Genomic DNA, 13,562 nt, shown 5'->3' on the forward strand with positions numbered 1-13,562 from the left:
TTAACCACTCTTCTTAACTTGTCCAGTGGGAAGGACAGCATTAATTCAACATTTGGGAAAAAAGTCATTTAGAGTTAATAATGAGACACATTTTGTGTAAGACAAATACAATAATTTTAAAAGGTTATACTAGCTGTAAAATATTTTATGGCAAGTAAAAATTTTGTCCACTGTTATTATTTGTCATAATCACATTACAATGAATATAATTCTGTAATATTTAATATAAAATACTGTGTTTTAAATAGTTATTTACAAGAATCACTGTATTCCTTCTTTGAGGATAAACACTATAATAGCTTTAATATCAAATATATTACTTTTTCTAGACGGGAGGTCACTTAACCTTTTATTTTCTATAGCAAATTTTAAGTGTTTTTAATAAAAGTGTTAATGTTGCATCTTAATTTTACATAAATACTAAGCCATTTTTAGAGTTTCAGAGCATTTTGTTGTCACTGAAACATTTATTTCTCATGTTATCATATCATCTCATCAATCCAATTAACATATACTGATTGTCTATTTCTATAGCATATTATTTATTGAAGGGTATATCAAAACATGATACTCTGTTTTTACTCAGAAGCCAGTTTTGTGATGGTAAGTAGAGAAAGATAATAAGGCAAAAATTAAACTAGTGAGGTACAGTATGGCAAGATTCAGGTAAAGAAAATAGGGTTTTACTTGTGAGAAATAGATTATGATGCATATTGCAAGGAGATGAGCCTTTATGAATAGGTAACATTTTAGAAGTGATGCAAAAAAAATACAAGCAGAGGGACGAGTACTTTTGCAAAGACACAGCTATAAGCAAGCCATGCCATTTGAGGCAAAAAAGAAGGAATGTTTCCTACTTAACCAACTCTTAATTATTCTCTAAGAAGTGACCTGCTTCTTTCTCCTGCCTCCTCTTCTTTCCCTTCTTCTGTCATCCATCCTCACTGAACTATTGAAAGTTGGTCAGTCTGAGAATACGTTGTTGCACAGATTTCTCTACCCATTGAATTTCTGTGAGCCTTTTAATTCAGACCCTCAAAATTTCAGTTTAGACTAATTGGAGACCTCCCTGAAACCCCCAAGGATGGAATGTGTTGGATTGCCCCCTTTTTTGCAAGGGTGGGAGGCTTTTACTATACCTTGTACTTGTTCTAATGAAGAATTTCCTTCATTTTATTCTAAATATTTGTTTGCCTGCTCATCTCTTCCTGTAATCATTATGTTCTTTAATCTCCACAGATTATGCTGTGTTCACCATTATTAACCATACTCTAAGGCATTCAATAAGTATTCATTTGAGTTATTATGTACAGTCCTAAAATTATATAAAATACTATAGGCATTGGCAAGTTAGTACCTTTAGGGAGCTCATCATTTATTATAGCAGTTTTCAAAGTATGATTCCAGACCAAGAGCAAGTAGTATCAGCATCATATGGAAACTCCAAAGCAAAGCAAATTATTAAGCTCCTCCCCCAGAACTACTGGATCAGAATCTCTGGAGTAACATTCAAACCTCTTGTCATTGAAAGCCAGCATTGTAGGTGTTTTTAATATAAACTCACATTTAAGAGAAGAAAAGCTGTAACTTGGAAACATTTAAAAGCTCTGAAAGGAAGAAAACATTTGCATAATGGTACTGTAGATATGTAAAAGAATAGAACAAAAGTAGGTTACAACTCACTTTTAAATCTAGCAAGTAAGTGCCTTGTCTAGAACTAAAACAATCAAAAGAAATGTTAATTGCTAGGATCTTTTTATGGTGCACATGCAGTTAAAAAGGGTTAAATATCCATAGGTGAATCCAAACTTGAGAGAACTATATGGAAATGATTGGTAGTGGTGGTGAATGAAATAGAAAAGTGGAGATAATATATTTGTGTTTTAGAATACTGATTTCCTTTGTGATGCCAGAAGATATTTGAATGAAATACTGTGCTATATAACTGAACAGACACAAAATAAACTCTTGTCTCTGCCACTTAATTTGTAATCTTGCCCTCCCCCAACCAATAACTTTTTGTTTCCATTTCATTACATGTAAAATTATCTTAGTGCTTGCTTTATTGAGCAGTTGTAAGAAGGAAAATTCAAGTTAAAATAGTTTCATATAAGTATAAAGAGTCTACTTCAGTGAACTATTGGTGTGTGAGTATTTTGTAGGCATTAGCACCACAGTTAGATTATGTGACTGAAGCACTTGATAAGAAACAGAAAAGGTTGGAAAGATTTGAGAGTCAGATCCAGGAAGTTGCTAAAGGAAAGGATTGTTAGAGAAAAGATTGTTATAACAAGACAGCATAAAATATTAGCACATACAGATCCCAAGAAGAGGGGACAAGGAGGCAGGATCATGTTCTTCTGCATAGGTTAATCTGTCCTTATCTTTTTTATCCCAACCCTCTGGCTAAAGCTGAAATATATAGTGACTTTGGAAGTTCTGTGATCATTTGAACTGCAAAATTATTGAAACAGTTCTTGATGTTGAGTTCACTGATTCACAAACCAAGCAATTCTTTATGTAATTTGATTTATTAGTAGGTTTTTCCATGTTTATTCATAGCCTAGTCTCTCTAAATTCAATGCTTGGCTTACTTCCAATGTTGGTGGCTTATACTGTTAATATTAGTAAACGTTAGGGTATGTTCACTTCACTTCTTTAAGCTCCCTGTGTCTCTTACTACATGAGAACTCAGAAGCCAGTGGAAAGAATGCCATTTTTTTCCATATTGTTATTAAATATTTACATGATTTCTATCATTTAAGTCTGTCACAGTTGATATTTTAAAGCTAGCCAAAAACATAAATTAGAAAATAGAAAGTTAATCTTGAAAAAATGATTAACTTTCATTTGTGTAGTTTATCTTTTTTGATATTTGTACACTTACATTTAGCCCTTAGCATGGAGGATCACAACCTTCTTAGAGCTGTAACACACATGTATGCCTCATTATATCACACCTTCAATCCATATTCTTTTTTTTCTTTCTCCCAAGACAGGGTTTCTCTGTGTAGCTTTGTGCCTTTCCTGGAACTCACTTAGTAGACCAGGCTGGCCTCGAACTCACAGAGATCCGCCTGGCTCTGCCTCCTGAGTCCTTGGATTAAAGGCATGTGCCACCACTGCCTGGCTTCAATCCACATTCTATTATCTGTCAACTATAATTATGTCAATAAGGCACCAGGTAATAAATATATTTCAAAAATTCTTTGAACCTCATTATATGGCTGCAAGAATGTGATGAAACCACAGAACCATATCTGGGAATCATTTTGCCTGAAGTTGTAAGAACGTATCACATTTCCTAATACAGTGAAGACAATTGTTAAGTCTGACAACATAAAACAATAGGAACTAAAGATACGAAATGATTGGAAATTATCTAAATTATTAAGTTCAAATGAAGACCGAGGAAATAACGAAGACATTCAAATGATAAAGTCATCACATCCAATTACAATTATTCTATATAAATTACTCATCAAGCTTCATTTCCATTCCAGAATTGTTATGTGAAATGGGCCTAATGCTTAAGTGATGTGTCTACTGAAATCAGTCATGAAATAAAAAAAAAATCAATGTAGTCCTTATTATATACACCTGTTGAATAAACTTGCATTTGCTTTTACTAGTCATCTGAAGTACAATTCGGAGATTCTATTTCTCATTTCTGTTGGTGCTTTAGTAGAGGCGCCTTTCTAATTCTGTGCTTTGAGTAGACAGTTTTCATATGGTAAGCTCTTCTGATTAGCTCATGAAATTCAAAACATCCTAGATAAAATAATACTATTTGTAGACTAAAATCTTGTGTTTTATTGTTTTTAAAAATTTCAAATGTTTATCAGTAAGATTTAAAGAAATAAAAAAGTATAAAGAAGAAAGTATGTTATTCCCCATAATGTAGTCATCATTAATGATTGTACATCTCATTCTGCCTTCCATATCTATATTTATTTTTAACAAAAATAAGTTATTTTTGCCACTGTGAGACCTCTTTTGTTCCACACAAAATTTTATATCCCTTCATAGTTAACATTTACATCATTTACAATAATGGCTTAATTGTACAGTTTTACATATTTGACCTGACATTTCCTTATGGTAACAAAAATAGAATTTGAGAGCCAAATGTATTTATTTACTACATATGGTTCTTGATATACATTTGTTTGCTTTTATTGAAACCATCGATGACATTATATTAAACAATAGTCGGTAGGTTGGTTAAAATGTAGTCAAATTATATATTCAAATATTTGGCAATTAAATAACATTCAGGTAAAATTAAAGTATATTCAAATTAAAATTGTTTCTAGAAACAATTCCCCATTCTATGGACAAGTAATTCTTAATTTTAATTATTTTAATTAATTACTTACAAAATTATATAGAAAGTATAATAGGAAAGGACAAGTGAAATTGAGCTGAACATTTCATAGGAAAGCAAGAAAACTTAAAAATGTTCAACTAAACCCAGCTTGGTCTCACATGCTTGTAATCCAACTACATGGGAAGCAGAGGCAAGAATATTATCAAAAGGTCATAAGGTTAAGGCTACCCAGAACTGTATAGCAAGACCCTATGTCAAAAATAAATAAGTATATAAATGTCTTAAACTGTCCATAGTGATTCTACAGAATGAAATATGAAGAAACTCATGAATAGAAATAGGAGTTGTTGAAAACTATCAGTTCTTGATTGCTTGTTTAAATTACTAATTAATTTACAAATTTAGTTATGATTATCATTGATGAATTGTTTATAAATTTTGTATGAAGAGTTTATCTTCCTTCAAGTTTGTAATTCAATATTAGGTTTCAATAGGGGACAAGAATATAAATATAGATGAATGCCCATATTCACATTCACTTATGTTGCCTCTTAGCTTGTACAAATGGCTATCAGGACATTACTTAGCTATCAGAGGGATATCAGATATCAGAATGGATATAAGATATATAATGATCTCCTCTTGTAGAACATAGGCTGGTTTCATAATAGAAGTTGATCTGCCTTAATGTTCTTTTTCAGAAATAGTGCCCTCTTATTTATCATACTGATCATTTTGATCCATAGCCAAGATACTCAAGATTTTGAGTACTGAAGCATCTTTGTTTTGTTGTTTCGGTTTCTTGTCTCCACTCAGTTCATCTGTGGTTGAATTTATCAGTTATAGAATGTTCAATAAATATATCAAAAATCTGCCATTAAAGTACAATGGATACATTCCAGATTAATTCTTCATAGTCTCTTACGATCTTTGCTTCATTTGGTGGAAGTGCTTATTCTTTCCCACTTGAGTAATATCTTGTAGACAAAAACTTGATGAAGAGCACACAAAAGACGTATGTTCTATTTACCTTGGGTGCCTACAAGTAACTACATCACTGTTTAGAGCATTTGCTGAATTATTTTTGCAATCCAACTTAAATTTTAACCCAGTATATTTGTATAAGACTTCATTAGACTTCAGATAAAAGGTTCTGTTTTAATATTTAATATTAATATGAAATTTATTTTTAAAAACAAATAATACAATAATTTATTTTTAATGTTTTCTTAAAACTATCAATTTTAACTAACCAGTTCTGGGACCTTAATTACCTGATACTGCATCACTAATCCATTTTAAAAAGCAGACTAACAAAAGTTCTTCTATGTTTAAAATTGTTTAAAGATGATTAGTGAATTAATTTAACATGAATATTCACTAAGACAGTTTTCAAATCATTTCCTATCTGGCTAAATTGTTTTGAGCTGATATTTAAATGAAATGACTTCATTAAATTTAGCACACAATATATTAAGCTTATAGGGTTATTTGGAACACATTGCCAATAAATGCTGCATTGAAGTAAAATTGCCATGTCATTTTTAAATCTATCTTTATAACATGATGAAAGGTTTATTTCACTGGTGCTGCTGTCCTCGCATCAGACTATTTCTTTGGTATGTCAGTACCTGCTATTGGTATCACAATATCAGGCTAATTTAAAGACACTTGTAATCACATATCTCTAAAAGATGGTGATGAGAAAGCATGTGGTGTGATTTGTTAGCTCAGGGGATTGCCAACTCACTATTTTCTGGCATGTGTACTTTTAAATTGTACTTGTGAAGAGCTTGGGCCTAGACCTAGCAGCTAAGCAGTATAAACAGTGATATAATTTCTTTATAATCCAAATCACTTGAATGGCAAGATATGTTTTAGTCTCCGCTTTGATATGGTAAATGTCCATTATGTTGTCTCATTATTATATGGACTCTAATGCAATAATATGGTTAATCAATTCAAATATAAAACTTCTTTCTTGAATATATATCTCCTGAAAATAGATAGGATGATACTCCAATTATGTGATTTCTTTTTTACTGATCTTATTAAAGGGGGAGAACATGAAATCTTTGAGTACTGTACCTCAATTTTATTGTAATGATTTTGCTGGTTACCAGGTGGGGTGGCAGTTGAAAAATTTGGTGAATGCACTACGAGAGGACCCGAGTGGTGTTATCTTAACTTTGAAAAAGCGACCTCAGAGCATGCTTACCTCAGCACCAGCTTTACTGAAAAATATGAGATGGAAGCCCCTTGCTCTGCAGGTAATGAAGCTTAATCATAAGTCATACACCATCATTTTAGCCATAGATTATCGCAGTAATGCTTCTTTTTTGTGCCTCATCTCAGCAGCATATGAATTAGTCTTGTATGCTTTTGAAAATTTGTTTGTGAAATTATCTCTTCACTGCTTATCCTTATAGGCTTAATTGTGATGCAAATGATAACACTAATTCAATTAAAAACTTAAAGCACAATGCTAAAAACCCACAAGTTGTTACTTGCCAAATATGGAGAGGAAAGAAATGAAGAGGTTTATTTTTTGTTACATAATCTTACATTTTATACGTTGTAATCACATATACCTCTGGAAGAAGCTAGCAGACAGTTTATAGAATTACTTTAAATCAGAAAATAAATTTGTAATTTGTAAAGAGTAAAAATTTAATTTTCAAATTAGCAATTAAAATTCCTCATGATAGTTCATTTTTCACCTGTCCATCTTCTGCAGTAGAAAAACCAGAGAGAGTGGTACATTAGAGGGTTTGCATTTTCCATCTTTATGAAACTTCATTATAATAATATAAAATATTGTGATTGCACAAAGGCAAGAAATTAATACATTTTATTTCAATCAGGACAAAATCCTTAAACATACCATTGAATTTTTTTCACAAATCTTCTGTTTTAACAGAAGTAGAATATTGCTTTTTTTTAGAGGTCTAGTTGATTTTTTTCTTTTTAAATAGTTGCTCATCTAATTTAGACTACTGACCATCTTTTATATTAAGAAAAAAAGTAATCTTTCTACTAGTGCCTTTTACAAGTCACAGATGTTTTTTCTAGTAAATTTTCCATTAAAGGAGTCTTATGAATATTATTTTCTTCATTGTTTTAAACTTTACTGCTTATAAGCCTCAAAATTGGCATTATATTTAGATAATATTAAAACACACAAAATCTTCCAATGTTAACACCATTATATTTCAAATGTGAAATTTTTTCTATTTTTCAAATGAATAAGTATAGATTGCATTAATATATCTAAATGCATTTGACTTACAGTATTTAAACCAAAATATCTAATGATTGATGAAGTTCTGAGGCCGTTTGCCTCATTAGGTCATATGTAAGCAGATCAAAATTCTCCATAATATAATTTTTTATTCACTGCATTATAAATTACTTTGTTGTTTTAGTCTAGAATCTTCTATTGTTTACGCCAACGATCCTTTTTCAAAGTTTACAGGCGTGGGAACACTGAATAAGAGCCCCACATTTTGTTTTGGTTATTAGATGGTCCTCTTTAAAAATCTGTATCCTGGTTACTCTTCTTAGCCTTTCACAATGGGACATGAACACCAAACAGATCTTAGTTTATGTTGATCAATGTACTTTGAACTAGTCTGTCGAGAAAATCAATCATAATTTATTTCATTGTTAGATCCTTTTCTAGTAGCATAAACTTAAGTGGAAAATTAATATTATAGCAATTAATATTTCTATATAAGAAAGTAAAATAATCCAAAAACTAGTATTTTATATATTACACGTACACATGATATATTCTTTTCACAGTTAGAGGAAAAAGACCTTTTAAAATTAGTTCTATCATTCTTTACAATATAATTATATTTTAAGGTACTGTTTAAGTACATTCTTAAATGCCTATAAATAAGCATTATCAGATCATTAATTATACTTACATTACTCATTACTCACCAATTTATGCTGAATATTTTTTTAAGTGTACTTTCTCATGATACAAAAATTGGGGGGGTGGATAATTTAAATAAGTACATGTGTATATACCAACATATTTGTAAATTTGGTATTTAACTAAATTGGGATAACCTAAAATATCTTGCCCAAAGTTCACTATCTCTAGATAAGCAAGACTGTTAGGGAAAACAAAACTGCTTTTAACATAACATCTTTGAAAAATAGTTTCAAAGTTGACTTTTGCAAAGCAGAAGGGAAATAATTAGTTTTAATTCAAGTCTTCCTAGCATTGCTAAAATAAATTCTTAGGAGAAAGAATGGGTGTTCTCTGTAATTTCATTATAGCACCACCACCACATGACCCCATAACCTATTTTGAGGACTGGCTATTATACCATTATAGAGTTCTTCTTTCTTGAGCTTAAGGCTTAAGCTTGTACTTAAATCAATATACCTTGAGGCTTAATAGAACTACCTGATCAGAATTTTCATAGAATACAGATTCGAGAACAAGAAAAAGTAGAAACTGCTAAAATTTCAAGAGTTTTAAGTGCAGACTGTACCAGAGAAGAAAACTCAAATAATAGGATGAGGTTTGATGGCAATTGTGGATTATTTCACACCATTGTCTAAGGTATTTTTCTTCCTAGTTATTGAGAACCAGCCTCAGATGTGAACCAGAAAAGCTAATGTAGTAAACAGTCCTCTGTGTAGACACAAGTGGCATTGTTATTGTTTTCTTAATTCTGGTATCTATACAAATTGGCTGAAACCAGATGCCTATTAATTCACTTCAATATAAATCATCAGTATGCAAACTTAAAGTTTGAATTATGTTGGTTCTTTTTGTCAAGTATACCAGTAATCTAGTAGGAATTAGCTTAGCTAAAAGCTATACAGAGAATCTGTGGAATTTATTTTAAATCAGCATGTCTATTTCATTTTCTTAATACCAGGCTTAACTTACCTACTACCTTTGTCAAATAAATATTACACTTGATTTAACAAGGAGGCCAAAAATAGCGCATACATCTTTTTCAAATCAATGATTTTTAAACAAACATGGTAATGATTTTATTTATACAAATAAAATATCATGTGTATCCTAAGGAATTTATTTCTAAACTGTTTAAAATATGGCCATTTACTATTAATTAACTGCAATGGAAGATTTTGATTTGGAATTTCTTGGGAAATCATAGCCAAATAAGCAAAAGCATACAATTCAACTTCATGCTCACAGAGAAATTTCATCTGCACATTTCATGAAATTTGGCGGCTCTTTTGATAAAATTCTATTTTCTCAAACTTTTGATGATAGAACTGAAGGACTTAAAGATTCCTTAATTAGATACAGTGACCAAATTTAATTACTTCTGAAAAGATTGAATTCTGTTGTCATCTGTGTACTTTCATAAATAGTAGACATGTCTGTCTTTGAGATACAATCTTGTAAACAGGGGTGTCTTACCTTCTGAGAGCTGCTTTCAAACCATCTTAGTGGTGCTCTGCTAATTGCCAGGATGTGGGTAAGCATGGTGATTGCATATAGTCACATTATTCTGTCAGTGAAATAAATAAATTTCAGGGAGTACTGGATAGACCACAAGTACATGTTTAGAGGTTTGTAGTACTGAATTAAGATGCATTTGCAACAAGAACATATGGGCAGTCATTTTCTTCTTAGAAGAGATGTATGGAAGAATTAACTGGACACTACCAAGAAATCTCCTTAAATCATCACTGGGAATCATTGAATTTTTTAAATTGTTGAAGAACCCAGCTTTTGTTGGGTGAAACCATCTCTGATCAATCAATGCTAGAGTTGAAAAAAATGATTTAGCTATTGTTCAAAACATTTTATATAAATTAATATTAAGCTATATGAATAGCATTATATTCCTAAATTATTTTCTATTCCATAAATCTCATATATTGATGCCATAGTTATTAGTGTTGGTTTGTGATTTTGTACTTACATTTTATTGTTTAATTAACCTTGATGGCAATTTACAGAATATTTAAATGATTTGAGCAGAAAGGAAATAGTCAACAGCAGTCAATTTTGTATATCAATTGGTATAACAACTATAGAATGGTGATTGCATTAAATTTAAACTACATATAAATATAAATGGTTAAAGTAATTGTAAAAGTCAAAACAGAAGTAGCAATAAAATTTATTTCATTCTCCAAGATACAACTTGATTCTATTAAACAAACATTAGTGGAGGGAAGTTTGTACGTTTTTGAGAGTTGTTTTAAAACATGTTGTGACGAAAATATTTTATATAAGGTATAACACTAGAAAATAGTTTTAACTAAAACTGTAATTGTGCTGGCTAGACAGCAGTAGTGTTTCTGTGTTTTACATGCTCAAATTAGGAAACAAGTACAAGCAGCTATCATATCAATTATAGTTCATCAGTGTTTAAGCCTTTACTGTTTTAACACTGACTACAAATCATAAATAACCTATGATGCGAAGTGAGCCATTGTTTAACAGTTGACAATTAAACTAAGCTATGCTTTTCAGAGATCTTAAAATGTAAAGAACTTCATGTAAAACCTCAATTTCCAATGCAGTTTCTTCAGTTAATATCCCAGGATGTTGTTAACTATATTTTGGAATATATAATTTCAGTTTTAATATTGCCATTTAATTATGCATATGAGATTGAACAGCACAAAATTACATATACTAATCTTATCATCAGTACAATGTACAGATGATTTGGTGGAAAAAGCTATTTTGTAATATGACTCCAAAGGCTATGTTATATATTGTGTAATAACATACATATTTTTGTGTCCATATATCTGTTATTGAAATTCAAGGATCTAATGTCTCCTGATCATACCCATGGTCTAAAAAAAAATGTTTCCTTTATAGTCTAGCAAGAACAACAGAAATTTTTCATGCTTATAAAAAACACAAATGTTTTGTATGTATAAATTTGTATTATAGTAGAATCTGTGAAACTGAGGAAGAAGTTTTAAACACATGCAATTATTTTCCTTAAGTTCTTTTCAAATATAACTTATCACTTAGGAAAACTTTGGCCAGGATACAAATGTACACATTAGTTTTTAAAATTATATCTAGCATTCTTTATGTGGTTATAAAATGTACAAGACTGTATGCAAATTCTTGTTTCCAAACCCAGAATACATTTTCTCTGGAACATTTGTTAAAACGATCGAGTAAATAATTGTTAATATAAAGCAGTATTTTGGTAGTAAATGATACCAGTATTGGGAATTTAATAAGAATGTGCCTGAACTGTATAAGGACTTAAAGACTGTCCTCTGCTAGAAAATTGAGGTATTGTGATCAGCTGGAATCTGTGATTATTTCTAAGAATAAGTAAAATGAATGGCTAGGTTATATACTTAATGTAATCATTTGTATCTCAGTTGATATTTTTATCCCTGAAAGGGAAAGACGAGTTTTTGTATTAATTTGACATAAATGAACTTTGGAACTAAGTAATATTGCAATTTTTTTAACATTTCAATATTTGGGCTGCCTCTATGTCATTGGTTTCATTAAAAACTTTTATATCTCTTAACTTCACTGGATCATTTACTGAGGGACAACTAAGTTAAGATATGCTTGCCAAAGATCTTAAAATATAAGATATTTCAAGTGAAACTTAAAATACAAATTTAGTTTTTAAGTATGGACATTATTTTTTTATAATCTTTACCATAGGGATTTCTTATATACTGATATATATAGGCATTTCATATATATGTGATATATATATACATATATATATATATATATATATATCAGTACTTTACAGATGTGCTATTTGTGATATTAAAATTAGAGTATACAAGGAAGAAAAGACTTAGTCCATTACATGATTTAAAGTAATGATCCATTTATCTCTTGTAAAAGGTACAAATTTTCTTTGACAATTACAACCCTCCATCAATGTGTAAACTGATCAGTAAGATGTTATTGCTGAAGTTTTCACTCATATATTGGGGAAAGATTTGTCCGATATTACATTTTAGAGTATGTCTTTAAGATATTTATATAATATAAACAGACACTGAAAATGCATATGTAAGTTCTAACTAGATTTCTGAGTCCTGATGACAAAGCAAGTACTCATTAAATGTACATTTAACAATATGCATGGGATTTTGAACTTAAAAAGATAAATAGCAGTGTTCTACAATAACTTATCAGATTTCATTTACAAGAGTAAGGTGCACACATATATGCAAACACATACATACACATAAATGTACACATACACACACAAAGTCTTCTGTGACAGAGTGCTGTTGAATTTCTGGAAGAACTTTATGGCATAAGTACTATACTAGATGTTATGACAAGGTCCTTCTAAATAAAATCATTTGGATGGGAATTCAAAATGGATCTAAATCACACATGATTACATATGATAGTACCATGTTATATTGAAGATTTATAACAATATGCAGTCTTAAAACAATATCCTTAATTGCTGATAGTAGTTTTTCCCATACACATTTTACCAAAGATATTAAAGTTCTGAAAAAATAGCATTAATTCTTTTTAATTAAAATGCAAATCCTTCCTAGTACAATTATAACTGTTACAATGATGCTATGTTATAAATAAATGATTTACATAAATGTTTCTAGGATAAGAGAAGCTATAGTTTAGTTTTATTAAATTCTTTTACTTGGAATTTTTAGTCAAAAATATACCTATTAAAATTTGAATGCAATTCTGAAACATCCTTAGTTTTTAATAGAGATACTAAATTTGCCATTTTCATGTCTTTTCATACTAATGTTAGATGGGTTTTTTTTTTTTTTGGTTTTTTGGTTTTGTTTTTTCCTGCAGCTTGTTACAATTAGGAATTCCTCAATAATTGATTTCATCTTAATTTTGTCATTTATCCTATGCTGTTATACTGTTACTGTCTCCTAAAGTTCCTGAATGATTTTAAAATGCTTTCAGTCATTTAACTTTATACTATTTCTTTATACTATTTCACAGTGTTTTTAAAGTTAGGACACAGTTTATTTTTCCATTGCCAGTGTCAAAGTTGATTTTTTAATATAATTCTCAAAATTAATGTTTTCTTTCTAACTGTGCTTAGCTTGATAATAATAGCACAAGTAGTACACAAAGATAATTGCCTGTATATTGAATACTTACTATTTGATCTTTAATTGGTTTAGGTCACTCTGATAAGCCAGATGATGCCCACACAATAAACACATTAAAACACTTCCTCTGATTTACCTGTCAGTAAAATAAACAGCCAATTGA

General features: G+C 30.2%; 1 protein-coding gene across 5 annotated transcripts in view; it reads left to right on the forward strand.

Moving 5' to 3' along the window:
- Positions 1-13,562, forward strand: part of Cnksr2 (connector enhancer of kinase suppressor of Ras 2) — a 234,530-nt gene that overhangs the window by 126,873 nt on the left and 94,095 nt on the right. For 3 of the 5 annotated variants that reach the window (XM_036175532.1, XM_036175527.1, XM_036175528.1), the window contains exon 9: positions 6,454-6,600. The exons of the other annotated variants lie outside the window; for them this stretch is intronic. In XM_036175532.1, coding sequence (XP_036031425.1) covers positions 6,454-6,600 — 147 coding nt within the window. The remainder of the gene's footprint in view (positions 1-6,453; positions 6,601-13,562) is intronic. 5 annotated transcript variants of the gene reach the window in all.

Source organism: Onychomys torridus, chromosome X, assembly GCF_903995425.1.
Source record: "Onychomys torridus chromosome X, mOncTor1.1, whole genome shotgun sequence".
Classification (NCBI taxonomy): Eukaryota; Metazoa; Chordata; class Mammalia; order Rodentia; family Cricetidae; genus Onychomys; species Onychomys torridus.